Source organism: Leptosomus discolor, chromosome 1, assembly GCF_034619465.1.
Source record: "Leptosomus discolor isolate bLepDis1 chromosome 1, bLepDis1.hap2, whole genome shotgun sequence".
Classification (NCBI taxonomy): domain Eukaryota; kingdom Metazoa; phylum Chordata; class Aves; order Leptosomiformes; family Leptosomidae; genus Leptosomus; species Leptosomus discolor.
The window spans coordinates 116,068,365-116,093,808 of NC_141391.1; the positions used below are offsets into that span (position 1 = coordinate 116,068,365).

At 42.5% G+C, this 25,444-nt stretch overlaps 1 protein-coding gene across 1 annotated transcript; it reads right to left on the reverse strand.

The window, feature by feature from the left end:
- Positions 1-2,938: 2,938 nt before the first annotated feature.
- On the reverse strand, positions 2,939-25,090 carry VGLL3 (vestigial like family member 3). The gene is made up of 4 exons (XM_086462928.1): positions 24,989-25,090; positions 15,446-15,701; positions 9,517-10,017; positions 2,939-2,982 (listed from the first exon to the last, which is right to left on the reverse strand). Exons 1-4 carry the CDS (start codon positions 25,088-25,090, stop codon positions 2,939-2,941), a joined length of 903 nt encoding a protein of 300 aa, XP_086319054.1.
- Between the last annotated feature and the right edge of the window lie 354 nt (positions 25,091-25,444).

A 25,444-nucleotide genomic window follows, 5' to 3' on the forward strand; every position in this document is an offset into this window, starting at 1 on the left:
CCTGCAGAGCAACAGAAGTTCCTTCAGCACACTCACAGGTTCAGCAGTGGAAACTGGGCACGTAACAGTAGTCCTTGAGGTGGAAAAGGCAATGGCTTCACCACATATTCATCCCCACTACCCATCAACTCAATAAAACAATCCAGAAAGAGATTCCAGTGCAAATTGTGGGCCTGTTTTTCCTGTCCCATTCTTCTTTGACATCTGTAGGGAACAGGAGGAGGTCCCTCATCATCTAAACTTGCAAAGAAAAACAGCAAGGAACTGACTGCTGTTGCTAGACTTTAAACTATTTCAGGAAGTCACACACATTACACCTCAAAATGAATGTTGCCTTTTCTCTTGCTTCCCCCCACCCAACTCTCCAGCCCTGAAGTTCAAAGAGGATACATTGCCTCTTTGCCTTCCAGCTTTGCCAAGTCCAGAAAAAAATTGAAAAAAAAATTTAAAAAGCGTACATTTTTTTCCCTCCCAGTATTTGTAATACTGTCAGAATTTCTAAGACAGAACTCTTGAGATATTTCCTGAACTATACTGTCCTGATAAGAAAGTGAACAGTGGCAGCTATTACTGTGTTCCCTCCCATGCAGTTTTCCTATTGCATTACAAATTCATTGACAAATTGAGGAGCTAGCTCCACAAGAGCAGCAATAATACATAGAACTGTCACAAGAGTGAAATTTATTAAGAGAAAGAAATGCTGCTGGACTATAAAGATGAGGAAAAAAACCCATCACATTTAATTCAGCATCCCAGCACAGAAACTACAACCCTACTATTTTAAAGCAATATGTAAGCACAGTCCATTCAGCACTTTTACGGTGTCTCAAACTTCAAATCAGCAAGGTACACACTTAAAGGTCTTGCCAAATTGTGACATAATCCTAATGTCTCCAGTGCCAGCATGTTAAGCCCTCTCACATGGCAAGGAAGAACACTCAACACCTCAGGATCAAGTTCAAAAAGTCTGGAGAGAAGCAGCAGCGCAGGGAGGGAGGCCTGAACTTCAGAGTGGCATGCACATCCCAGCACTCCCCCTCCCCTTTCACACGCAGATCCATGTGGTCTCCACCTGACAAACCTACATTTACAATGGTCGTTGCCTGAAAATTAAACTGTTTCTTAGTCATGTGTTTATGTCTTTGTTTCCATTTAGCTGGTTTGTCTTTCAGACAGGGATGTCTGAAAACAGGGGTAACAGAAATAGGTTATAAGAGCCTTAGGAAATATTACAGAGGGATTCTGGGTGCACAGAGCAGAAAGGCAACATCTCCAGGCAACATCTCCAAGCAATAGCTGGGATCTGGCAACCCAGGCCCCAATCCTGCACTCAGTCCCACCTAAGTACGTACTGACGCTCGCTGGAGTCACCAAAGGCTGGGCATGGGGCCTGACCCAGCTCTAGCCCATCGCAGGACTGAGGCTGTCAAGGGTAATCTTGCAGCCCTTATTCAGGATTGGATCGTGCTCACCTTTGCTTCAACTAAAGTCCTTATTATGCAAGTCAGACCCAAGCCCCAGGCCAGAAATGGGGTTTCCCAAACACCTTGCAGAGCGCTACGGCTAGACACGTCCATGTCATTTCCGAGTTCAGATTCTTACCCAGGGAGCAGCCAAGCCTGAATTCGCGCATGCTGAGCACGTGCAACTTCTTACAGAATTCAAGAGCTGCAGCTGGAGTCTGGTAATGCCCACAGCAAATCTTAGGTTAGACAAACAGATTTTGATGTCAACAGGAGTTGAAAATTTTAGCGCTTTCCTTTAGGTGCTCAGCAGACAGATCAGGCCAGGTGAGAACATTTTGTTTCCACGAGTCACACATTTTTATGAAACTGACATTTCTTTCCTGAATGTTGATGCTATAAGTTACCACCCTTGAAAGGGCTTAGCTGAAAGTCCTGTCTCATGAGTTAAAATAAAAGTATACTCATATTTATGAGCACTATGAGGGCCTGAAACACAACCCATAGGGGGCTGTGTTCAATAGCTTCAATGGATCACAGATGAGGCCCAAACTCATGTCTGATTTAAATCCGTAAAGAGTATTCGGTCCATTTTGAAAGAATGGATGGGTTGGACGTGCAATTCCTGTAACCCCAAGCTTTGCTCCATGCTAAAGGTGTTTGCAAGTTTCTGACAACCAGCACAGCACAAAGTCAACTTTAGAAGCAAGGAAATGAAAACACCCCTACTACAATCTAACACCAGGAAAAATATTTGGCTGAAACTTTAGGTGTGAATTATACTTACTTAAGCTAGAACAGAAGGCCAAAAACATCAAAATCTAGTAATGTGAAAACAATGAAGGTTTAGCTCTTTAAAAAGAAAGGAAAGATAGACACTTGAGGTAACAAACAAAAAACCCAAAATGCACAAACACATCACAGACATCTAAAAATAGCATTTTATACATTTTTTTTGCCAGTGCTTCTCTGAGAGCAAGTTCTTTAAACAGAACTTAACAATTTTACAATTTTTTTTTAAAAAAATATGTCATCCTAAAATAGCCCATCAATCCTTACCCAAACTTTCTGTATTTCTACAAAAATAGATGCACAAAGAGCTACAAAATACTGTATTCCTGAAAGGAGGCGCACTGTAGTCAAGGGAGAGTCTTTTTCCTGACACTTGAGACTGTTCATAAAAATATCAAGCTGAACAAAACAAAACACTGTTAAAGAAGCAGAAAGGAGTTAGGTTGCCCAGCTGCAGCAGGCTCAGATGAGGAAAGAAAGAAAAGTTAGGGTTTTGGTTTTTTTCCAACACTGTGGGACCCATAAACAGCCTTACAAACAAAAGGCTCAATAGCAAATCCAGAATGGCTGGCTCTTCATCTTCATGTGTGTCCTTTGCCCCATGTAGAAGGAGCCAACAACTGTTATATCGCCTGCCCAGCTGCGCAGACTCCAGCTCTAGTTGGTTTTAACGTATCCGAACTTCAGAACCAAGAAGTTTCCTTGCTCTTGTCCTGATGCTGCAGACCTACATTTCAGAAAAGAAAAAAACAATTTAAAATTTGATACAGCTTTTTCCTCCCCCTCCTCAAGCAACTAAAGTAAGGATAAAGAGTTTTCAACTAAAAAAAAAAAAAAAAAAAAAAAAAGAAGAAAAAACCCAACAACTTGCCAGCCTAGTGGACTTGTTAGTAACATTGCTATTACTCCCAATTTTTTAGTTTATGTGGGATAACCTTAAGCCACGCTTAAGTTTTAGATTGGTTCAAGCAGTTCAGGAATGCTGATAGAATCCTGTGTGCACTTCCTTGTTTTGACCTCATTTGGAGCATGGCATGGTGTGATAAAATCCTCCAGCAAGGTCTGCATAGATATTCAGTACAGAACAAAATCATTTTTCCTGATAGGGGCCAGCCACAGACCCCTACCTCTTTTAGAAAGGGCCTGTGACACTTTAGGATCTCACAGGTTCTGGCATTTCACCTTACAGAGGAGAGAGAGAAAATGTTCCCGCAGCATGTAAAAAACCCAAATAATTTCACCTACAAAGTGTCAGATTTTTAGCCAAGTATGGCTAGTACTTCCACATGGGAAAAATCAATGATTTTCAGCTTGCATTTGTTATGAGTTCCTTTAACATTTTCCTTTATAAAAAGCGAGGACTGTCTAATAAATGTGGTGCTATGTTGTGTGGCTTTAGCATTATAGACTTGGAACCTGTGTTATAATCTGGGATTTCTCTGCTCCAGAGGGATTCAATCTTTGATAAGACAATAGAGGGAGAGGTGTGGATGAAACTTCCAGAAGAAGATACATTCTTGCTTATTTATAGGGAAAGTAAAAAGGAGAGAAGTGCAGGCACACATTTTCAGAGGTAGTGCAGCACTTGGAACTTACTGATTAAAACCTGCCCCTTGATGTTTTGAGCCAAGTAAATCACGTTTTGTGAAATGAAGGTGCACTTCCCACTGTAAATCACCATTGCTATATAGACAGGAATGTTCCACTCTGTTTCATACTATATACTGCCCTGCTATACACTGAACCAAGACCAATGGATCAACTACTTGATCTGCTAAGAATTTAGAGCCAATTTCACTACTAATGTAAGTAGATGCAACTCCAGACTTCAATGATGTTGCAACCATTGAAGCTGCATGTTCATTTGATCTTTAATCTATGAAAACTGACAGGTCCATGTGCTAAGCATGGATCTCCCATTTCCATATCCAATCACATAGGAAACACAATGGAAGACCTGTAAGTTTTCAGAAAGCCTAATAGGCATGATGGGTTCAGATCTGATCACTATCTCCTTGTTTTAAGAGTACAGTTAAATATTTAATGATGATCAACATAATTTCAGAGTTGAGCTACAATGCAATTAACAGCCACATAAAAGATGACAGCATATGGCTCTACCCATATGAGGATTCCTAAGCAGTGATCAAACACTTTTGTGTCCATCAGTAACAGGGGAAGCAGAGCACACAGGTATAGCATGACAAACCCATGGCTTTCTCCTCCATTTCATAGGCATTTGCACCTATTTCTTTAGATTGGAAAAACCGGGACATCACTCAGCTAAAGCATGCCTATAAAAACATGTTCAGAGGCTCTTTACCCAATTAAGATGTTTCCTTGTTTCTTAAGAGTTACTTATTTTCCTGGTAGCATCATTCACAGGCACAGCAATCATAAAGCATTTCCTTCAAAGCTCTCTCAAAGTTAGTGATGACAATTTTGTGTTATTTTTCCCCTGCTGATTACAATTTTTTTTAAAATGAAGATGACAAAAAGGGAAAAAAAAAAAAAAAAGAGGGAGTCAAACAGCAGAAACTTTTCAGATTGTAAGGAAGTCATTTAAGTTCAGTGGAGCACTACAGGCCATCAGAGGCAATGGAAGCCTATGAGAAAAGAAACAGGTTATATGGCTCCTAGCATCTTAAAAAAAATGCACACCTGTTTAAGAGGATGTCCACCTGATAGTAGCAACTATTAGAAGTAGAATAACCAGCTGAACAGACACCTTCCTAGTTAGGTGTCTTTGCAAAAAATAGAAATAACTGTAACAAGAAGATTTAAGGTATAGCTATTAAGTCTAAACAGCCAGAGAAAACAATCCAAAAAAACAAAGTTGTCTTAGTACAGAACTGAATGTGGAACACTTCCCATGCCTTTTCCTCATTACGTTCCCATCTCCATCATGGCAAGGCTATCTGCAGTCATAATATGACATCCAAGTACAACCCTGCTACTAATCAAGAGCTTTCACGCGCAGCCTGCTGCAAGAACATTTTTCTCTTAGCAAGGACATCCTACCTCACTTGTGTTGCATGAGGCAGTATTGTCACACCAGCACAACTCCCAACCTATGGGATACCGACATTATAGCTAATTGCCACACAAGCAGAATGCAGGTTCTGTGGGAACATCTAAGCAAACTTAATGAATTGTGACAAACTCGTGGGGAGTTTGTGAACAGAGACAACTCTACAGAAGGCAGCAGACTGACTGCTCAAATTCTGTATTCAACGTGACAAGCTGACATACAGGTATTTCCAAAAGTGGACTTTCCATAGTTAGCCAGGAGTAGAGGATGCTGATTAATTCACCTAAATTTGCATGATAAATGATGTGCAGCTCAATTTTAAGGTAGACGTACAGTCCTCAGATATGCCAAAAGCCTGCCCTGGTTTTAGTGTGCTGGGGCTGCAGGAAGCCTCCTCTAGCACATCTGTCCAACAGCAGGACAGGATATTCTCCTGGGCTCTGCAGTAGCAGGGCAAGTTGCTCTGCTCTCCTCCCCACGGGGCTGCCCACAGACCTGGCAACTGGTAGTGCAGCCAGATCCGACTTATCACCTGAAATGCCCAGTGTTCAGGGCAGCCTCCCACCCTGCTCCTGAGGAAAACATGATGGCCATAACCATCAGCTCCACTGCAAGACAGCAATTTCCCTCCCCACCCCACTCAACTTGGCTTGTGCACCCTTAAGGTAAATACAAGGACTTAGCCCTGACACTGTGGGATTATGGCTGCAGCAACACTTTCTGTACACATGCTGTGAACCACAGTCAATGCTGTTAGAAGCTGAACTTGCTTTGCTTGACATCAGTGGGGCAGGGAATTGCAACCTAAAGCACAAACATGCTGTGCTTATATCAATGTGTTTATATTAATGCTTGATATAAAACATAATTTTATATTAAGCATTATAGTTTAGGCACTTCAGCTTTGGAAAGACACTGCATACCAGCAGCCACAAACAAAAAAGGTTTTAATAGGTTTTGATGTAGACAAGCATTTTCTTTAATCCCACTTGTACCAATAAAGCAGCTTCTAAAAGGGTTAATTTGCAGCACACAGTATGAGGATTAAGCCACATTTAATGGGAATCAGGTAGCTAAATCCCTCTTCATCCTCTAAAACAGGACCATGTAAGTTCAAACAGATGTGCAAGACAGATCAATACTTTGTTAGGTCTATGAACAGTGATACATTGATGTCCCATACAATCTGTTCTGAAACATAAATTCCCAAACTATACTGTGCATGCAAGGGGAACCCCCTCTTAAGCTTTGAAATGATTCAGCATCATCCATTCATGAGATTGAATATTTGGCTTAGTATGGCAGAGATGCAACAATGTAGCTGGAAGAGGGTAAGATTACAGCCAGCCTGTCCTGATCCTAACACTATCATTCCATATAATTCAGCGTGAGGAATTTTGCAAATGTTTCTATAATCTCATCTGACAGTAGCACAAGAAATGTGACCCAGAGCAAGACGGGGGTGGGGGGGTGGGGGGGAGGGTAAGGAATCATTTTCGTATCTGAAGGGCTCTGAAAAATAATGTCTAGATATATACCAAATGAGCTTTTTTATATAAATCATCCGAAGATCATGGAATCTGATATATTGACAGCTCAATAGGTTGATGTCTTTTATTCTCCAGGGACATAAGAGCAAAGACTTCCAAAACTGAAATTTTCTTGCCATCATGTCCTTAACCTACTCTGGAGAAACCACTTCTACACCGCAGAAAGCCAGTACACTCTACCAGGCCCTTCAGTTTTTTAGCCTCTCTGTTGAGATTGCTGTCTCACATTAGAGTTAAATGTAATGAAATTCCGTCTGATGTGGAGACTTATCCAGTGTAATCCTCCCCTGGAGCAGACATGGAGCAAGAAAACCTTCACCTGTGCTGGTGAGTGCTGGATGCAACTCAGTGAGGTGTTTCAGGAGCTCCCTCCTTCCTCTCCCCATGCATTTGACATGCACGCAAAACACCACAGAATTAAACTCCCTCTTTTCACCACAGTTACACCTTGAATGCCTGTCACCAAAGCATCTGTCTCAAATGCACAAACTGCAGGCAAGGCTGGAAAGGGAGCTCAGACCCTTCCTGCCCTTCCCTACAAGCCTCTGCTTGGAGACTACAGGAGAGATGAGTGTGCAGGGTAAGGGAGCAAGCAATTGTAATGTTGCATGCTACCACTACTTGCTGTGTTTTGTTGCTTGCTCCCTTGTTTCCAAAGCTTTACGTGTCAAACTGGGGCTGCCTGATAAGGTTTTGCTGTTGCATTTCAGTACATAGTCATTTGAATAGTCACAAACAAGTGAGACATTAGCCTGCTGAGATCTTCTGTTCCTGCAAACCAGTCACACTTTTCCCCTCTTTCTCTTTCCCCACAGGAACTCATGGACTAAAACCCACACATAGGGCATACGCCAGAAACTAACAGTTCAGGCCTTTTCCGCTGCCTCCCACGCTGAGTAGACAGCTATGTGACATGGAAGCCACTGTTAAGCACTGCCAAATCAGGATCCTGACAAAATTAGCATCCTGACAAAATTAGCATCCAACTGTACCCCTTAACAGAGTTTTTCACAAGGAGGAGGCAGTACCAAACAAAGCCTGTATTAGTCCTGTAAGGCAGTGCTAGGACCCATAGTCCTTTTTGAGGTACTGTGCTCTTACAGGAAAGAGAAAAAGCACCTGGTTTATTAGGCATGCTACTGCCAACAAAGTAGCAAACCAACTTGCCCAGCACTGAAACAACTCACAGCCTAGGCTGGACTTATACCTAAGCCAGGTAGTGGTTTCTCCTAACAATCCCTTACGCAGTTCTTGGCTTCATCCCCAAAAAGGTAAGTGAAATACCAGAGCTCTGGAGTTGGACTGCTGAGGCTACTGTCAGACCAGGGTGCTCGGCCTCTTTACTGGTGGCAGTGACAATTTGCTCATGCTTCAGAGAAGAAAGCTCACTCTCGTTAAGGAATTTGTCAGAGGGTCAAAATTTGAGACCCCAGCCTTGCCAGATTGTAATTTTATACTCAAAATCATAAAATTTAATTCCTCTTGTATTACTGGCATGGCGGGAAATGTTATTAATAGACATAAAATTGTCCACTGTTAAGAATCCTATTATGCTTTTTCTTAATTTCTTGAGGCAGCAAGTGGCACGGTATTTAGAAGAGATTATTTGTTCCCAGTGGCTATTAAGGGAAGAGAGAGAGATTTGTATTAGGTTAGCTCAGTTATATTGGGTTTTGGGTTCACAATATTTCATCTTTAAGAAACAGTGAGGTTTTCTCCACCAATTCTTTGTTCCTCTGCGCATTAATCAAAACAAGGAAGTGCTTCTCACACACTGAACCAGTTAGCTAGACTTATCAAAAAGAGAGGCAAAGAGACACTTTAAGGAAAAGGGACCAGAGATGCAAACCTAGTATTTCCTTAACAAATCCTTAACGAAGCGTCCAAGAAGTACTAATCTGCAAGGATCGCTGCTGGTGAGATAAATACCAAGCCAAAACCAGGAGACTTCAATAGTACATATGCATTCCAGGGTGGATGCACTGGAAACTGCCAGCCACCCATCACCTGACTGCAAGCAACTATGAACACTGAGGGCTGCTAGACTGCTCCTAATACAGAGATGAGAGCCTGCCAATCAAAGCTCGCAGATGCAGATGCAATTCATGGAGGCTGGTTTATAGCTACAGACACTGCAGTAAAATTAATTTAATTCACAGACACTACAGAAAGAAGTTTAGTTTGATGGCAAGCAGAGCCCAACCAGCATCTCTGCTCTCTATGTGACACCTGGATACTACACAGGAAGGAAATGTTTATCTGTTCCAATTTAGAAGAGTAAGATGCAATCCTCATGTACTGACAAGTTATTAGTTCAGTCCTCATTGGAGCTGTATTTTGGTGAATGCACACAAGAACTTGCTGAACAAGCTGGAAGCTTCCACATGGAAGTTTAATTAACAATTTCCCACAAGATTTAAACCAAAAAAATGCATATCATGTCACAACTCATTTGGCTTAAATGAGACCAAGGCAGACAAAGGTCTCTCAGCAAAAGGCAGTGCGAGCTGGATGTGTCACAGCTCATCTGCCCTGACAGCAATTTCAGGAGGGATTCCCACCTGGAAATATATTTGGAGAAGGCTCTGAGAACAAGCTCTGCTTCAGCTGAAGGGAGTCCACTTCTTTGCTCAAATTCTTCCTGCTAAAACAAGTCACAGCCACAATCAAACTTTCTTACCTGTGTCAAACCCAAAACTTGGCACAATGTCCACGGTTCCGTGAAAGGCTCCAGCCCAAGCTGAGGTAGCGCTGGTGACAGCAGCAGGATCTGTCTTTGTCACGTCACACTGGGGAGCAGGAATCCTGGCTGCACGGACTGAAGGCATCAGCAGGGACCCATACCGGGGGTCGCGGTGCGAGCTGGGATGGTGATGGTGCATGTGTGGATGAGGGTGATGGCGATGCATGTACATGTCATGCATGTGTGCATACGAAGGGCTCACCTGAGATGCTAAAGGATAATGCCAAGATTCAGATGCAGCAGGGGGAGGAGGTGGGGCAGTCTGATGAAGGCCATGTCCTGGCCAGCTGCTGGGATCTGGTGTTGGGAAGGTGCCTGGTGCAGTAACAGGAAAATCGGGGTGTACTCCACTTAAGCATGGTGGAGGGGGAGGCTGATAAGAGCTGGTCCAAAATGAAGTTGGGAAACTGCTCCTTTGGCTTGAAATTGTTGAGCTTTCTGGCAGAGAGGAGAAAAATTAAGTATGACTGAAGCTGAACAACAAATTTAGTGACAAAAACCCTGCAGTGTTTTTCTGCTCTCTGAAATTTGTAACACTGAACTCAAGCTTCCTCAGTAATTACAGAATCACAGGACAGCTGAGGTAGGAGGGGACCTCTTTGTGATCATCTAGTCCAACCCCCCTGCTAGAGAGGGGTCACCGGAGCAGGCTGTCCAGGACCACGTCCATTCAGATTTTGCCTGAGATCAGAACTCCACAACCTCTCTGGACAATCTGTTCCAGTGCTTATCCACCCTCAACAACTTAAAAAAAAAAAGACAAGAAAGAAGAAAAAGAAATGTTTTCTTGTGTTCAGATGGAATTTTCTGTTTTCTAATTCATGCTTATTGCCTCTTGTCCTGTCAGCAGGCATTGCTGAGGAAAGCCTAGCTCCCCCATCTTCATTCCCTCCCATCAAGTATTTACACACATTGGTAAGATCCTCCCCAAGATGACTTTTCTTCGGGCTGAAGAGTTGCAGCTCTCTCAGGATCTTGATACAGGAATTATGAGGAGAGGCTAATTCCTGACTGAACCAGAACACATCATCTAGAAAGGCAGCTGTTGTGGTTGTAAATGCTTCCGAGGAGAGAGAACCAGGTCACACTGCAGAACAGGAGACATTTGGCTAAAGGAAGAATACCAGATCTTCTCAAACTAATTGCACACTTTGATGGGATAAAGATCGTAGCTAATGCATCTTATGTTACCCCCTTATAGAATATATCATATTGCTCTGTACACAATAGGATCAGATGAGGAGAAACATCCATGTAACAGAAAGAAGTTTCTGTCAGAAATAAAATTGCTTGTTACAGCTAGGGCTCAACTTATATTTAAGGATTCCAATATCTCCACATTATGAAATCACATTCTAAAAATTCCTCTTTTGAAGGAGCGGTTAGTGGTTTTTGATGTGTTGGAAAGTATTGGCATCTCCATTCTCACAATCCTCTTGCCAGATCATGTTTGAAAGTACTGCTTCATGCAATACATCTCAGTTAAAATAGGTGGTTTTTTTGGTCAAATATCGAAACATAAAAATACAGGACTTCACCTCTGATGAAAGAACAGTCATAAAAAGCCTACAGAGAAACAAAGCCAGTGAAGTTTAATATTTGACAAGGCGAAGAATCCTCTGTTCCTCACATAGCATTAAAAAAATTTTTATTTTTTTTTTTTTAAATGACCTTTTGTTACGCTTTGTTTAATAAGCAACTGGAACAATACTTGGGTGAAGACACCATTGAGAATGAACAGATTGTTTAAACGCTCCTGCCTCTAAACTTTGCTTACACAAAAATATTTTGGAAACAAAAACTGTGAAAGTGATTTCTGACTGCATCACTAGGACACTCATGTACCTGTTTTAAAATCCACTAAAATCACAGATATTTTTCCACATATCAGCTGGCTTTGGTTTAAGCAGTTTGTTGAGCCTGATTAACTTCCGATATTGGAAATAAACTTTGCAAACGCACTATGGGCAAAGACAGAGAATTCTCTTTGTGCCAAACTGCTTCAGAGGCTGCAAGCTTATCTAGCAAACTGTACTCCAACATGGCTTTCTTCAAAAGGTTGCTTTTCTTTTTAGCAATGTATTTCTATTGTAATTCATGCTAGAAGACTGGAGAGAAGCTTCAGCACCCCTCTGAAATTAGTATTGTTCCTTGTTTGTAAATTGTTCCTTGTTACAAGCGATTAGTCTGAGATGGAGACTACACATGGCTTACAATGTTGTCAGCAGAGCTGACAAAAAAAAAAAAGCAAAACCAAGCTTCTTCATGTCCAGTCTGTTGTTTTCCTCACTGCTTAACAGAGAGGTACATCTTGACAATGCATCGCTAGTATTCTGGAAAATTAACCACTGTAATTGAGAGGTTTTGGAAACTATCTGGTTGTTATCTGCACAGAAAAGCCCTAAATCCATACCATCTCACTTCAAAAAAAGCGCAGAAACCCACAAAGTATCTGCAGGACAACTTTAATACCAGGAGAGAGCACTGGATTTGCTATGAATTCATCCCAGATTGCATACTACCTTGGCTTCACCAATCATGCAGAAGGTCTAGGCCACGGAAAACACGTTTGCTCATCTCCATTTTTCAAACCTGTGCACATTTCCCAAAGCCATTACCACTGTCAGAAACTGTCATGGGCCAGCCCCTACTGAGACACCATGGAGTATAACTGCAGAGGCCAACCTCACTGGTCAAGGTCAAGTGATGTCACTGGAGATACAGGGTCCATCCAGGTTATATGAACATGCAAGAAAATGTCATCCACCCTGAGTTCTCACAGAGGATGCTACTAAGTATTAAGTGTGCAGCAAGCACATTAACAAGAACCATGTCAGTGCTGAACCACAACCCCTGACCACCACACATTTTCAGGGTTTTTGAAGACTGTCCTTTCTTTCCCACCTTTAAAACAGTGAGCACAACCAATCATCTTTGCAGATGCCATCATGTCAGATACCTGGCCTCTGTGGGACATGGCAATGGAGAAATAGCCATTTCAGCACTGTATTTGAGAAAGAAAAATTAATAATCTGAGTAGCTTCCATGGGCTTTCAGGAGGAGGGAAGGAGGTATTTAACAAAAATTGTCTGCCAAGAAAGATACTACAGTTACCACAATTTCCTACTCTAAGTACAGGGAGGCAGGGAGATGGCAACATCTCAGATACCACAAAGTGGTGACTAATGCAAATGTTCATGGTGGCTGGCCGACACGCACTGAAAACATGCCAAAGTGCACATGCTGTAAAGAAGACAATGTATGGAATTTTCTATAGTACAACATTACTTCTCAGTTGTAGTACAACATTACTTCTCAGTTAAGGCAGGAGGAAAAAAAAAAAAAAAAAGAAAAAAAACCCCAACACTCTCAGTTAGGAACACACGCTGATAAAAATACCATTAAGGTAACATTACTTTCAAGGTATCATTAGTTTCACTACTAGCCCCTGCAAAAGATTTCAGGTAGCTACACCTACAATTGAATATTCAAAGTCCATGTTACCAGAGCCTGTTGTAGGGAAATATGTTTTATAAAAAGTCAGTCTTGAAGTTAATTTTAGCCTAAATGGATCAGTATTTTCAACATACAAAAGACAAAAACCTGCTCTTTTCAGGAAAACAGGTTCTATTTTAGATACATAAGCAAAATCCCTCCTCAAAACAAAACAAAAAAAAAAGCCACAGTATCACTTAATGATGAAATTACAGTTTGCTCTTCGATCAGGATACTGAAAAAAACCCACAACAAGATATTAAAAAAAAAAAAAAAGCAGCAAACATTACTGATTCCCTATTTCAGGTAAAGGAGAAATAACACAGTGAGCTGAGCAGCTAGTTCACGCTCACACTTTCCGTTTAAATCTGTGCCTTGAAAACCAGGGTTTTTTTTAATTTCTCTTTGAGTAATTTATTGACAGAAATTCCAACTACCCATGAAGGTTGTTTCTAAAATATCTTCAACATTTTAACTTCTTTAGGTAATGGGACATAAATTCACATCCATTTGCTGTAACTGAGCATCTTCAACACCTGTACAAGAACCAGAAGACCAAGGTGTTAGCATCATTCCTTCCCCACTTTTTTCAAGTAGGTGTGTTTCAGAAACTCATTTGGGCCTAATAAAATCCTTGTCGGCTTCTCTTCTCTGGAGAAGTAAATACCCTCAGCTTTCTTAGCATCCACAGCACAGAACCAAGACACCCTGCCCAGCAGCCTCCCCAGGGATTTTCATACCACTTCAGCAGGTGCAGTGACAGCAGAGGGCATATCCCCTTACTCTATTCCAGGAAGACTTTCAGGACACACAGTCCTCTGTTCCCCGTGGACGGCAGAGGGCATGCAGGGTCAGGAGGCGGCATGGCTGAAGAACCCTTACGTCAGACCGCCCTGTCCCCTGCAGAGACCTCTGGGGAGGGTTGTGCAACCACGGGGGGGGATCCAGGGAAAAACAGCAGGGTATGCCTGAGGCCAAAGAGAAGACACACAACCCCACCCATGGTATGTCTCCAAGCTCAGTGAAGAGGGCTTGCTGCAGGCATAGGGTCTCTGGGGACTACCTTGATCCCATCTCAAACTTTTCTAGCCTGTCTGGGCCATTTATAAATGCTCTAGTCTCCTTTTTAACAAGCACAGATTCAATCCTGCTCTCAGTCGAGTCAACGGAAAATTTCCCATTAACATTAACGGTCCCGGCTCAAGCCATAAATTCCTCTAGCTCCCTAGCCACTTGTGTTGACCTTTGCTTAAACTTCCTTGGATTTGTCATCATCTTTCTGGAAAGCAAGTCATTCCGTGCTATTTTTCTCTTCACGGTGATTTCCAAAAATCCCATCTCTCCGTATTAACTGTGACTTTCATCAATACACTCTCACCTCAACATCACTGATTATGAACACCACCACTCCTACAAGGATACTCACAGTATCTCTCCCACTCAACCCAATGCAAGGCCATTGCTCACAATACTTAGTTCATGTCCCTTTGCCAGTCCACATAAGGACACGATCAGAAACAATGCAGCTGTGGATCTGAAAAACTACCCAGACTGCCACATTCAACAAAATAGAAATAGCATCTTACTGGCACACTTTCTCTCTTGAACTCTTATCTGCGAGGTCTACCTAGGATATCTGGCAAGATCTACTCTTTGTTATGTTGCTCATGCTTATATGCATAATAAGACATAAGTGTTATGGCAGTATGCAAATACCTCACACTACTTACTATGTTTCTACTCCCTGCTTGGAAGCAGAATAACGTCATTCCCATTTTATCCATGGGAAGTCAGTAATGATGGCCGTATCTCTCCAGTAAGCTCTGCCTTTGGGCAGGCTACAATGCACCACACGGCTGCAGCCACGAGGGCCAGGGCTTGCACCCAAGCCTGTTCCAACCTGTGCTGGCTCCTCCCTACCTGGAAAGCAGCCATAGACGAATCTTAATTCCCTGGCAAAGTCACGCAAGAAGGCTGCAAGGGTCTCCTCACATCCAAGGCAGGATCCTAAACAGCTTTGCTCTTGCCTCACAGGCCAAGTTTCACACTTGGAGCTTAAAAATAAGCCTCCAACCTTGCAGCAGACGTCTGTGAAGCCACGTGAACTCGGCCCTGTTCCTTTCAGGTCTCGGCAGACCTGCGGGCTATGGCAAGAGAGGGAGACACCTGCTTCTTCTACGCCTTCAGTGTCTCTTTCCCCCTTTAACACTTCAGATGACTCAATCTCAAGAAGTTCCCCTGTTCTTTCAAATTTGAGAGGGATTTTTCCACCTCCACAGAGGAGCAAAATTTCAGCTGCAATGAAATACGCGTAACTGTGACACAGACCGAGTAAGCCACACCACAGAGAGCAAGTTACTACTCTTCTTACCTCTCCACAGAGGACTTAGCCCCGCCTTACTCTTGGTAAGGGCAGTTTCTGGATTGAAGCTACTGGCTTGGCTCAAAGCTCTTGAGAAGTGTTCATCCACTACTGAACCAATGTCTCCCTGGAAGTAAGTGAAAAGGACGCAGCGAGAGTTAAGGTACTCCATCTCAGCAGGCTGGTCTTTCTCATCCTCCTCTTGCTTGCTGGGAGGGGTCACTTCCAGAGACTCCTGCATCTTGTTGTATACAGCTAACTTCTTCTGGGATTAAAAACAAAACAAACAAGAAATGTATCACTGATGGCATTCAGCGCAAGCTCAACATCTGGTTTTCTTAAAGAAAAATAACTGAATACACTGAATATTCATTTCATAAATACAGTTGGAATACAGGGATATTTCGCACCGACATTTCACAAAGAAGAGATTACCAGCGCCACTTAGAGTTTTTATTCCTCACACACAGATGGACCTGCTTCTCAGGCATGTTTCACAACCACAATTTATCGGTAACAGCTTTCACTCAATACCTTCAAAAGAAAACAGAGAGGCTCTAACAATGCACTCCTGACTTCCACCTGGAAAGGATATTCCCATCAGTAAAGGCTACAGAGGTTGAGTCCAGCCCTGCGGAAAGGTGGCCAGATATGCAACGCCTGCATTTCACCCATCTAGCTGAACATGCACCGAGTTTCACCGGCCACACTCCCCCAGTTGAGAGCACATGGCCTTCTGGACTCCCCACATCTACTCATTGCTGAAGGCGTAAAGATTGGAGAATTTGGTGCTTTGTGAAAAATTTTCCACTGTATTATCAAACTCAACAAAATACATACATTCTCACTCACTGCCAAGAAAATTTTTTTATCATAGGAAGCTAAGGAAGCTATACCTTAGGGTGGTGATTGCAGGTGGGAGGGGGGTGGGTTTGATGGTTGGTTTGTTTGAGGTGTTTTTTGGTTATTGTTTTGGGGTTGGAGTGGGGGGGGGGGTCGTTCCCCCCCCCCCCCTTTTTTTTTCTTTTTCAAATTTCAGCTTCTGGAAAAAAGGCCAAAAAATTCAAGTCATAAAAAATTAAACATGTCGTCTGGGGGAAAAACGGGGATTGACAAGTCTGCAAACACATGCAAAAAAATCCACCCCAAACCAAAAACACAGAGAAGCATATAAAAAAAATAAAACCCACACAAGACATCTGTGAATGGCTATTTCAGAATCTTCTCTCTCTCTCTCTCTCTCAAATCAAATGTAAATGTCAAAATAAATGTGTGTGAAGATCCATTTTGCATGGAACATATTTTTCAGATGTTCCACTTTACAACTGTTTTCTCAGAAAAAAAATCTCCCTGCAACAGTCAAGCTGCAGGAATCATAGCTTTTAGCTAGCTAGCCATTTCCACAGCTGACTTTACACACAAGCAGCTTCAGGAACCCAAAAACAACTACAGCACATATGTAGAAGTATTTCATAGCTTTTCTATAGAATTAGAGTTTGACTTATCTTTTATGGTTTGCTTGGCAACACTTGAGTGCCATCAGAATCTCTTTAAGTTTATGGCTTTTTTCCCTTTTTCCAAAGTTGTTCTAAAGAAAAAGTTAAACAGCTACACAGTCTATAAAGTTCCATTTATACAATAAATAGGCTTGTCTGATTTAGAAATAATTGAAAGTCGTTTCTCGATCTTGTATCCTATCAATATATTTACATTTGGTGCTTTTTAAAATCAATATAAACCAATACAAATTCTCTCACTGTGATACAAAAGAAATACTCTGGGGCTAATTCTTAATTATGAATGGCTATGAAAAAATTAATTGTAAGAAAGAGCTATTGACAAGTGGAACTGAAACCTATAATACTAAAAGCTCATTGAAATTAAGCAATATATCTGGCATTCCAGTAGGTTAACTGATAAATGTAACAGCTCAGTAATATCTTTAATTGTGATGCTGTTGCACAAACTGCAATGAGGGATGCAAGTAATTTTATTTTACAGTTTGGGATATCTAAACAATAGTCTAGAATTCAAGTAAATCTGTGCTTCACAAACTGTGCTGCTTAGCCCAATATTACTTATTTAGACATATATTTTTACCCCCAAATCCCGTGATATATAACAAAAAACTGTAGAATTCACTTTAAAAAATGAAAGAACCGAAGATGGAAACAGCAAATTAAAACAGTTTTACTAGAAACTAATCGCTAAAAGGAAACGTACTCTCAGGCTCTGAAACTAATTTTTGCAAATGCAGAATTTGGGGCGACCTATACTTTTTTGTAATGCTTTGTGCCCTCTGTAAACAAATAAAGTCTCCTAATATCTGTTCCTGAAGTGCTTACTAAGATATCACTCATACTGAGCTTCATGGTTTTGCCTAAGTAATCACAGAACGATGAGACGTTAGTGAGACAAAAATGGTTATAACAATACTGCGTATATAGGAGATGCATGCATTAGAAATCTGTAACACATCTACCTCAGTGACCTGATCATTCTTAAAGGTGCGCCATAACCCAGATCCTCTTAAAAATGCAAGACAAGTGGTTGGGGAGAGTGTTTTTATCATTTTTGTCTTTGGTTGGTTTGGTTTTTACATAAAGACAAAATATGAAAGAGATCCTTTATAGAAGTCTAAACAGATATTGATACATTACGATATCTCAGGCACAGCATATGTGCCAGACCCTGGATACATGCAACAAATTGAAAAGTTGACTTGTATCATTGTAGATACACTATTTGTATTTATACGGTGATACATATACAAGCATGCAATTATATACAGAAACACTTTGTTTAATATAGCCTCTGGCTTGACTTGGTTATCAGGAAGGAAGTCTTTCAGTGTTCCTATATAGAGACTGGATCTCAGGAAATTAAAACTTATCTCCAGAGTTGCTTCTTTGTGCAGGAATGTTCCCCCTTCCACAGCCTAAGAATCTAAGTCATTTTCCATTTCAACTCTTCCCTCCCCTCCAGTCCATGGGCAGTAATTACAAGATATTCTGAGCAGTTCGTTTTGAAAACACCAAATCTGAGTACTTCTTTACTTTCCATGTAAGAAAAAAGATGGTAGTACTGACGGACAAATACAAGGCCTCATGTATGGACTGAAGTTATTTACAGTGAAAAGTTGTGGTTTGTGGTGAGGTTTTTTGTAAAGGATAAGTGTTCTAAATTAAAAGATTTTTCAAAACTGCATCAAGCCTGTGATCAGATACAGATCTACTATCAGCCTGTAATTATAGGACTCTCTAAGTAAGTGACTACAGTGAGATAAATGACTTGAGAAGGGTTCCTTGTATGCATCATATATACATCCTTTCCATTGTATTCTTTAATAAGGTTTTTTCTCTCCCTAACTCCCTTATAATACCCTGCCTGCACTCAAATTCTGTCTTACTTCAAAAGTAATCTTTTCATAGCATTTCTGACTGCACTTGTGTGAGTGGAAAAGCATGCAAGATCATCAACTGCTAAATTAATTTATCCCACCAACATGGGGTGGGGGTGGGGGAATAAAGCAAAACAAAACAAAAAAAACAAACAGGTTAGGTTTCTGATAACTAATCCGGGCTAGCCCAGTTTCACTTGTGCTTTTTTCATATGAACAGTTCTGGCATATATTTAAGCAGCCAACAGTATCTGTAAGATCTTTACAAAGAGTATTTTCCGACCAAACACAATGTTATTTCTTCCCTATGTTCAGATCTCCAGTACTTTCATATATTCATGAATTCCACCGCTCTCTTACTTAAAAACTAGGGACTGAGATTAAGCAGCTTCTGAAAAACAAAACAAAACAAACACACAAAATCTCATCTTGGCCAAGACCCAGAATACAGAATTAAAAGTCAGTTTAGCCTACTGGGAAATAGGGAAATCCAATGTCTATATCACCTGATGCCAGCTTAGATAACAGACCCAAGTCCGTGGCTGAAGGATGAATGCTACAACCTCTGGGTAAATTATGCTGTACACCATGGGCTGAATTCACCTTAAACCGACATTATTTTGTTATTTCATATATTCACAAACAGAGTCTTCCAAAGAGAATTTAAACTCTTGCTTCAAGCTGTCTAAGAAAAGGAAACTAAAGATCAATAGCAAATCACCACTAATATGGCAATATTAAAGAGAAGGTTTATGCTGGATAAGCATCGTCCTGTCTTCTGGACGAAGAATGACCACTTTTAGACTAAGAAAGCATGTGGTCCAAAATTTCACAAAAAAAATCCACCCATCTTGAAGATGCCTGTTATTTTCTGACATAACCTATCCAGAACCAAGCAAAGCAGTTCTCATGCAGTGAAATTCTGGCCACATTAAAGCCAATGGCAAAAGTCGAACTGACTTCAAGGGTCCCGGATCTCACCCAGCGTGTCTGGTAAAAATGTCAGAACATTCCTCTTCGCAAATTGAAAAAAATCCACTTCCAGCTGAAACCAGCTAGTAGGCAGCAAAACAGACAAACAACCAAGCACGGCTGAGAATGGAGAGTTTTAGTTTAGCCAAGTTTGAATTGAAAATTCAGGCCAGCTCTTGTTTTACATATAAGCCGGTCGCCTGTTCCTACAACTTATTATCTCCATACATGCCGTCATATGGCATATGGTCCTTTATGTTCCCAAGCATGAAAGTCTGGTGTGCCTGTGGCCACCTGTTACAGATTTTCCATTATGAGAGAAAGAACAGGAACCAAAAATAAAGAATAGCTATACTGAGGAAACAGTATATGACCCTATCCTGAGAAAAAGGCTGTCATTTGACATAAGCTTCTGAGAAGGAATTTCAGCAACAAACTCGAGGCAAATAACGGACAGTCCTCCGTTTGTGGAGCGGTCTGCCAAGCAGGCTCCTATTGATAACACAGAAAGTATTCAAGGAAGAAGACAATTTCAAGCAATCAGAGGATGGAATGCTGGGCCTAAAAGCAGTATTTACAGCATGCTCTGAAAACATGAAATGCTATCTTCTACCCTTGCAAATGAGCAAGGCAAGAGCAAAGTCACACACTTGCTTTCAGGTGAGCCACTGGATTTGCAGCAGTAGAGCCTGGAGCTCCTGCTATGCTCTGCTGATGGAGGGAAGCTGCGGTAAAAGAATTCATTTATACCTCTTTTACTGTACATCTAAACAGAGGTATACCATTAAAATCTAAAGCTCTATTTTTATGTAGATAGAGGAAGGTCATATAGAATTTGGTCCCTATCAGAACGACAAAGTAAAGCAGTGTCTGATGGGATTAAATAAGACAAAACAAACTAACAAAAGCCCACACACAGGGCAAGACTTAATCCAGGTTTTATACCCTGTAATTCTGAGAGCGGCCTTTAAGAGTGAGTTACATAGGTCCCATCCAGTTTCCAGCGAAGTCAGGAGCAGGGCAACAACCAGGCTTCAGAATAAGCCTTGAGAAAGCAGCTGAACAACAAAAAATTAACTGTGAAGCTATCTTCTGCTGTTATCTGCTGTGTTAGATACTGCAGACTGCCACACAGTATAAGCAGTATAACAAGCCCATCCTCAAAGTTGTGAGCATGTGATACAAAGAGCTTTACAGAAAAACTAAGTTACAGCACAGGAATTAGGGTTTAGCTACAGCCATCTGACACAACATTAAATGAGACTTGTCCTTGTCTGCAATGTTGTTAGTTTGGAAGGAAGAGTTGAGTTAGTGACCTAATTTGCTAATGGAGACAAGCCCTTATCTGGAAAAAAGTCTGTTTACAGCACTGCCAGCAGCAAGTCTGACTTGAGCATATCACAACTCTTTATGCAAGACTTGATTTAGCAAGGATGGTGTTGGCTTAGCTCACTACATCTACATACCATGGAGAAATTCCAAAACTACCATTTACTGTAACTTCCCATTTCAAAGGTCTTAAGCTCAGCTGTTAGTCAGCCAGGGTGAATCCTACCTTAGCCTCAGCTCTGCAGCTTGCTATACCTAGATTGACAGGGCATGGCAAGGCATCACGGCATTTCTTATGCGCCAAGAATACAATGGGATTCTTCACCGATTATGTGTTTCCAGAGACTCTTTGAACGAGCAGCTCTGTTACACCCATTCCTCACTCAACCCATAGGAAAGCCAAAACTTACTAATACAGCTGCACAGCCCCTCAGGAAAGCCTACAATGAGGAGAGTTTTAATTTTGTCATTCTGCAGGGCTTTACACTTGCACAGTCATGGCTCCTCACCATGCACAGGAACACCTTCTTACTGTAACACTGGCACACGCTCGCTCTGCCTTTTGGCAAAGGAATATGGAAACCCTGATTTATCTGTAGAATTAGGGCCACACCCCACTTTCATCAGTTCTGTCTGGCACCATGTGAGTGTGTACATATCCATACTCCACTTACTTCAGCAAACATCCTGGACTTCAGCAATCTGAAAGATCTAAGGTGCTAAGCCTCCACTGCCATTAACATTCAGTAGGAATTCAGGCTTCAGTCCACTAAGCACTTTTTTAAAAAAAAATCCTATCTAAATTAATTTGCCAGCACGTCCTGTCTTGGCTACAGATTGGTGAAAGCTAAGCTTCCAGAAATTCTGCATTGCTGTGCAAGGCAAAAATCAGTTTTGTGCTTATTTTAAGGGAGTGAAAACTACAGATACAGAAATGTGGGAATAACCTTAGAGTGGGGTAACTTTAAAAAGGCATGGTGGCCCATCTCTTACAAAAAAAAAAAAAAAAAAAAAAAAAAATTCACTTCTGCACAACATGGGTGCATCATTTAAAAGCAATCCAAGATCTATTTAAAAAAAAAAAAAAAAAAAAAAAAAGGAGAGACATCCATTCAAACCCCTTTCAGTGCAGGGCAGTGACACGATGCCAGCTTGTTTCTGGAGTGGAGACACTTCTCCTGACCCACATATGCAGCACATGACCTATAGAAACGGGATGGTTACCTCTCTGGAGAGACACTGTGGCCCAGAATTTATGCCTGTAGATCTGCAACAGCAGCTCCACACCGAAGGCGCTTGCTTTGCTTTTTAAGGGATACAAAACTGATACTGCAAGCTGGCATAACCGATTACATGTTTGTGACAGATTTATTACAAATACCTGCAAAGATGCACAAGCTTAGTTAGAATAACACACCTACATCTCCTCACACTGAGGAAGAAAGGGAAGCCAACAGGAGCACAGCAAGAGGAGCTTTCTCTCTCAGGAAACAAATTGTTTTACTGGGTACCGAAAGACAACATAGTACAACAACACTGAAAAATGCTTCAATGGAGTCCTCGGATATTTTAAGAGTGAGCTCCACTTTATCAGCTCCAATGCAGAGCTTTATTTTTAAGATATCCCACTAATTCATCTTCCCTCGCTGTTATTTTTAAGCCACAGTTTTAAGTCCAGCAAAGAACATTCTTTAAAACGGTCATCATCCTCACGAAGAGTGCAGAAGCATTTTACATGTTGAACACATGTGCAAGAAACAAAAACCTGGTAACAGATTCTTCATCATTCTTTCTTCTGCTTTTTACCAGTTGATTAAATGTCCCTGACAGGACAATTCTGAAGAAAGAGAGATTTGCAAAATGTCATACGTTACCTGAACAATAAATCTTTCCACTATGGCTACGGATGCATAAGGAGTCCATTCTATGCTTACTTTTTTTTTTTTTTTTTTGTATTTAAAAAGCATTGGATCAGAGAAAATACATAAAATGCTCTAAAGTTCACAGCTACTAGAATTAGAGGGTGCCACATTCTTAGTTCAGCAACAACAGCTTGATTTTCCAGCCTAACATTCGACTAGTTTGTGAAGACCCTCCAACTCCAAATATCTCAGGAAAATTGGCACAAGCAGCATTAACTAAAACAAATTGTCAATAACATGTAGGAAAGCAAGGTTTAGAAAGTTTTTTGGTGGTAATGGGATACATTGTGCTGGCCACAACTCATAAGCTGTATTGGCTCAACAGAGCTATCTGTTTCTTGCCTTGTATATCTACCTCCACTTTTCTTAAGTAGCATAACCCACAAGAACTTAGTTGGTTTAAAATGAAATTTCAAGAAACTTTGGCATTCATCAGGGTGCCTCTGGGACATTTCATACACGGTGCTCCTTCCAGCTGACAGAGAAACTTCATGATTCTGTTTAAAAATAAGAAACAACTGCGCTTGAGCGTGACACAGCTGCTAATGATCGTTTAATAGATTTTCATGTACTACGTATTCTACACTCCAGATATGGAAGAGAAATACTGCTGATCACCTACAGAGTTAAATGCCAAAAAGTTCACCAAAGTTTCAATTGCAGTTTTCTACTTCTAGGTCTCTTAGTCAAAGAGTCAAGTTATTTGAGATTATTTATTTATTTTCCCTCCAGATCACAGAGGCTAACAACTGGAACTCCAGATATTCAAATACAAAGTTCATAACTAGAATTACTGAATAGATGGAAGGTTTCGAAAGCTGTGACCTAGATTAGAGAAGAAATAATAGCGAAGGCACACTGCAACAGACAAAATTCACAAGTTTTCCAGGGCCTGCATTTACGGTGAATAATGTGAGCAACCTGGAAAAGTTTGCTGGAGTATCATTTCTGCAAACGCGCTCACTCTCCCAACAGTAAAAAAAAAAACCAACCAGTAACACACGATAGGAATTTTAATGTTTTAGCCCATATTCGTGTCTCCCAGGCAAGTTGATATTAGGGGTCACTTCCCATGTACGGAGAAAACAATCTTCATGGATAATAATGATAAAACCTTATGGAATGCAGCAACAACCAAAAAATGTATTCTCAGATGACTACATTAGGGCCAAGTCAATATTAGTCCCACTTCACCCACGCACTGCATAGTCTAAAAATGCTGTCAGCCTGATAAGAATTTCCTGATTCACTTTTTTTTTTCCCTAAATAAAAAAAAAAAAAAAAAAAAAAAAACACCCATCTGATCACCAAATTCAGCTGGAAACTCGCCGGAGCCCATCCTCCAGGACAGCCGGGCTGAGCGCCGCGGCGCGCCCTGTCCGCGGGGAGCAGCACGGGTCCCCTCCCGCCGGCGGGCGGAGGTTCCGCCCGTGTGCGCGCCCGCGGATCGCACCGCACCGCACGGCCGAACGGCAAAGGCGCAACTCTGCTCCGGTAAAGCGTGCGAGCGGGGAGGCTCGTCAAGTAAGGAGCGACGGCGGAGAGTAAAGGAGGGAAAAAGACAAGAAACCACTTTCTCCCCCTTCCCCGCTCCAGCCGAGCAAGCCAACACCCACCCCCGCCAAAGACAAGAATTTGGGGGGAAATTCGTCTTCTTTTAAAAAGAAAGATCTTACCAGGCTCCGCTGCTCTGGGGCACCCTCACCAGCTTCCCGCATCGCCAAATCAAGCCGGGGGCTGCAGAGCGCATCGCTGGCTGGCCGGGGCGGAGACCTCCGCCCCGGCCAGCCAGCGATGCGCTCTGCAGCCCGCTAACGGGGGGGGGGGAGGCCTCCCCCAAACCCACCCCCCCCCAGTTCGCCCCACTGCCACGACTTGCGCGGTACCCCGCTCACCCTTTCCCACCTCACCACCTCCTCCCCGGCTCACCTGCGGGCAGCCCCCCGCAGGCGCGGCGCCGGGCAGATAACGGGGTGCCCCGCACGCCGCCGGGGCGGGCTGATGCATGGCCACCACGTCCGAGCAGCTCATGGCCGCGGCCGCCCCGAGCCGCCGCCGCCGCCGCCACGGCCGCCACCGCCACCGCCGCCTCCCGCTTCTTCCTCCTTCTCCTCCGCGCAAGGCGGCCGCGGCGGGGCGCCGCGCAGCCCCGGCCGCCAGCGCATCTTCGGCGGCCGCCGCGCCCCGCGCCCGCACTTATAGCGCGGCGGCGGCAGCGCGGGGCGCCCCGGCGGCGGCAGCGGCTGCGGCGGGGCCGCGGGGGCGGGGACCGCGCCCCGCCCGCCCTCACCCCACATCTCCCCACCCCCCCCCTAACCCGCACCTCCCCCCCCATCCACCGCGCCAGCACCTGCCCTCATGCTGTCCGGCGGAACGGCCGTGGCG

Bases quoted from the DNA above. Each gene is read 5' to 3' on its own strand.
- VGLL3 (XM_086462928.1), bottom strand. From the start codon at position 25,090: ATGAGCTGCTCGGACGTGGTGGCCATGCATCAGCCCGCCCCGGCGGCG. The intron at 15,702-24,988 runs GTGAGCCGGGGA...TTTTAATCCCAG, and splicing joins CTGCGGGGGGCTGCCCGCAG to AAGAAGTTAGCTGTATACAA. The intron at 2,983-9,516 runs GTAAGAAAGTTT...TCTGAAATGTAG, and splicing joins AAGTTTTGGGTTTGACACAG to GTCTGCAGCATCAGGACAAG.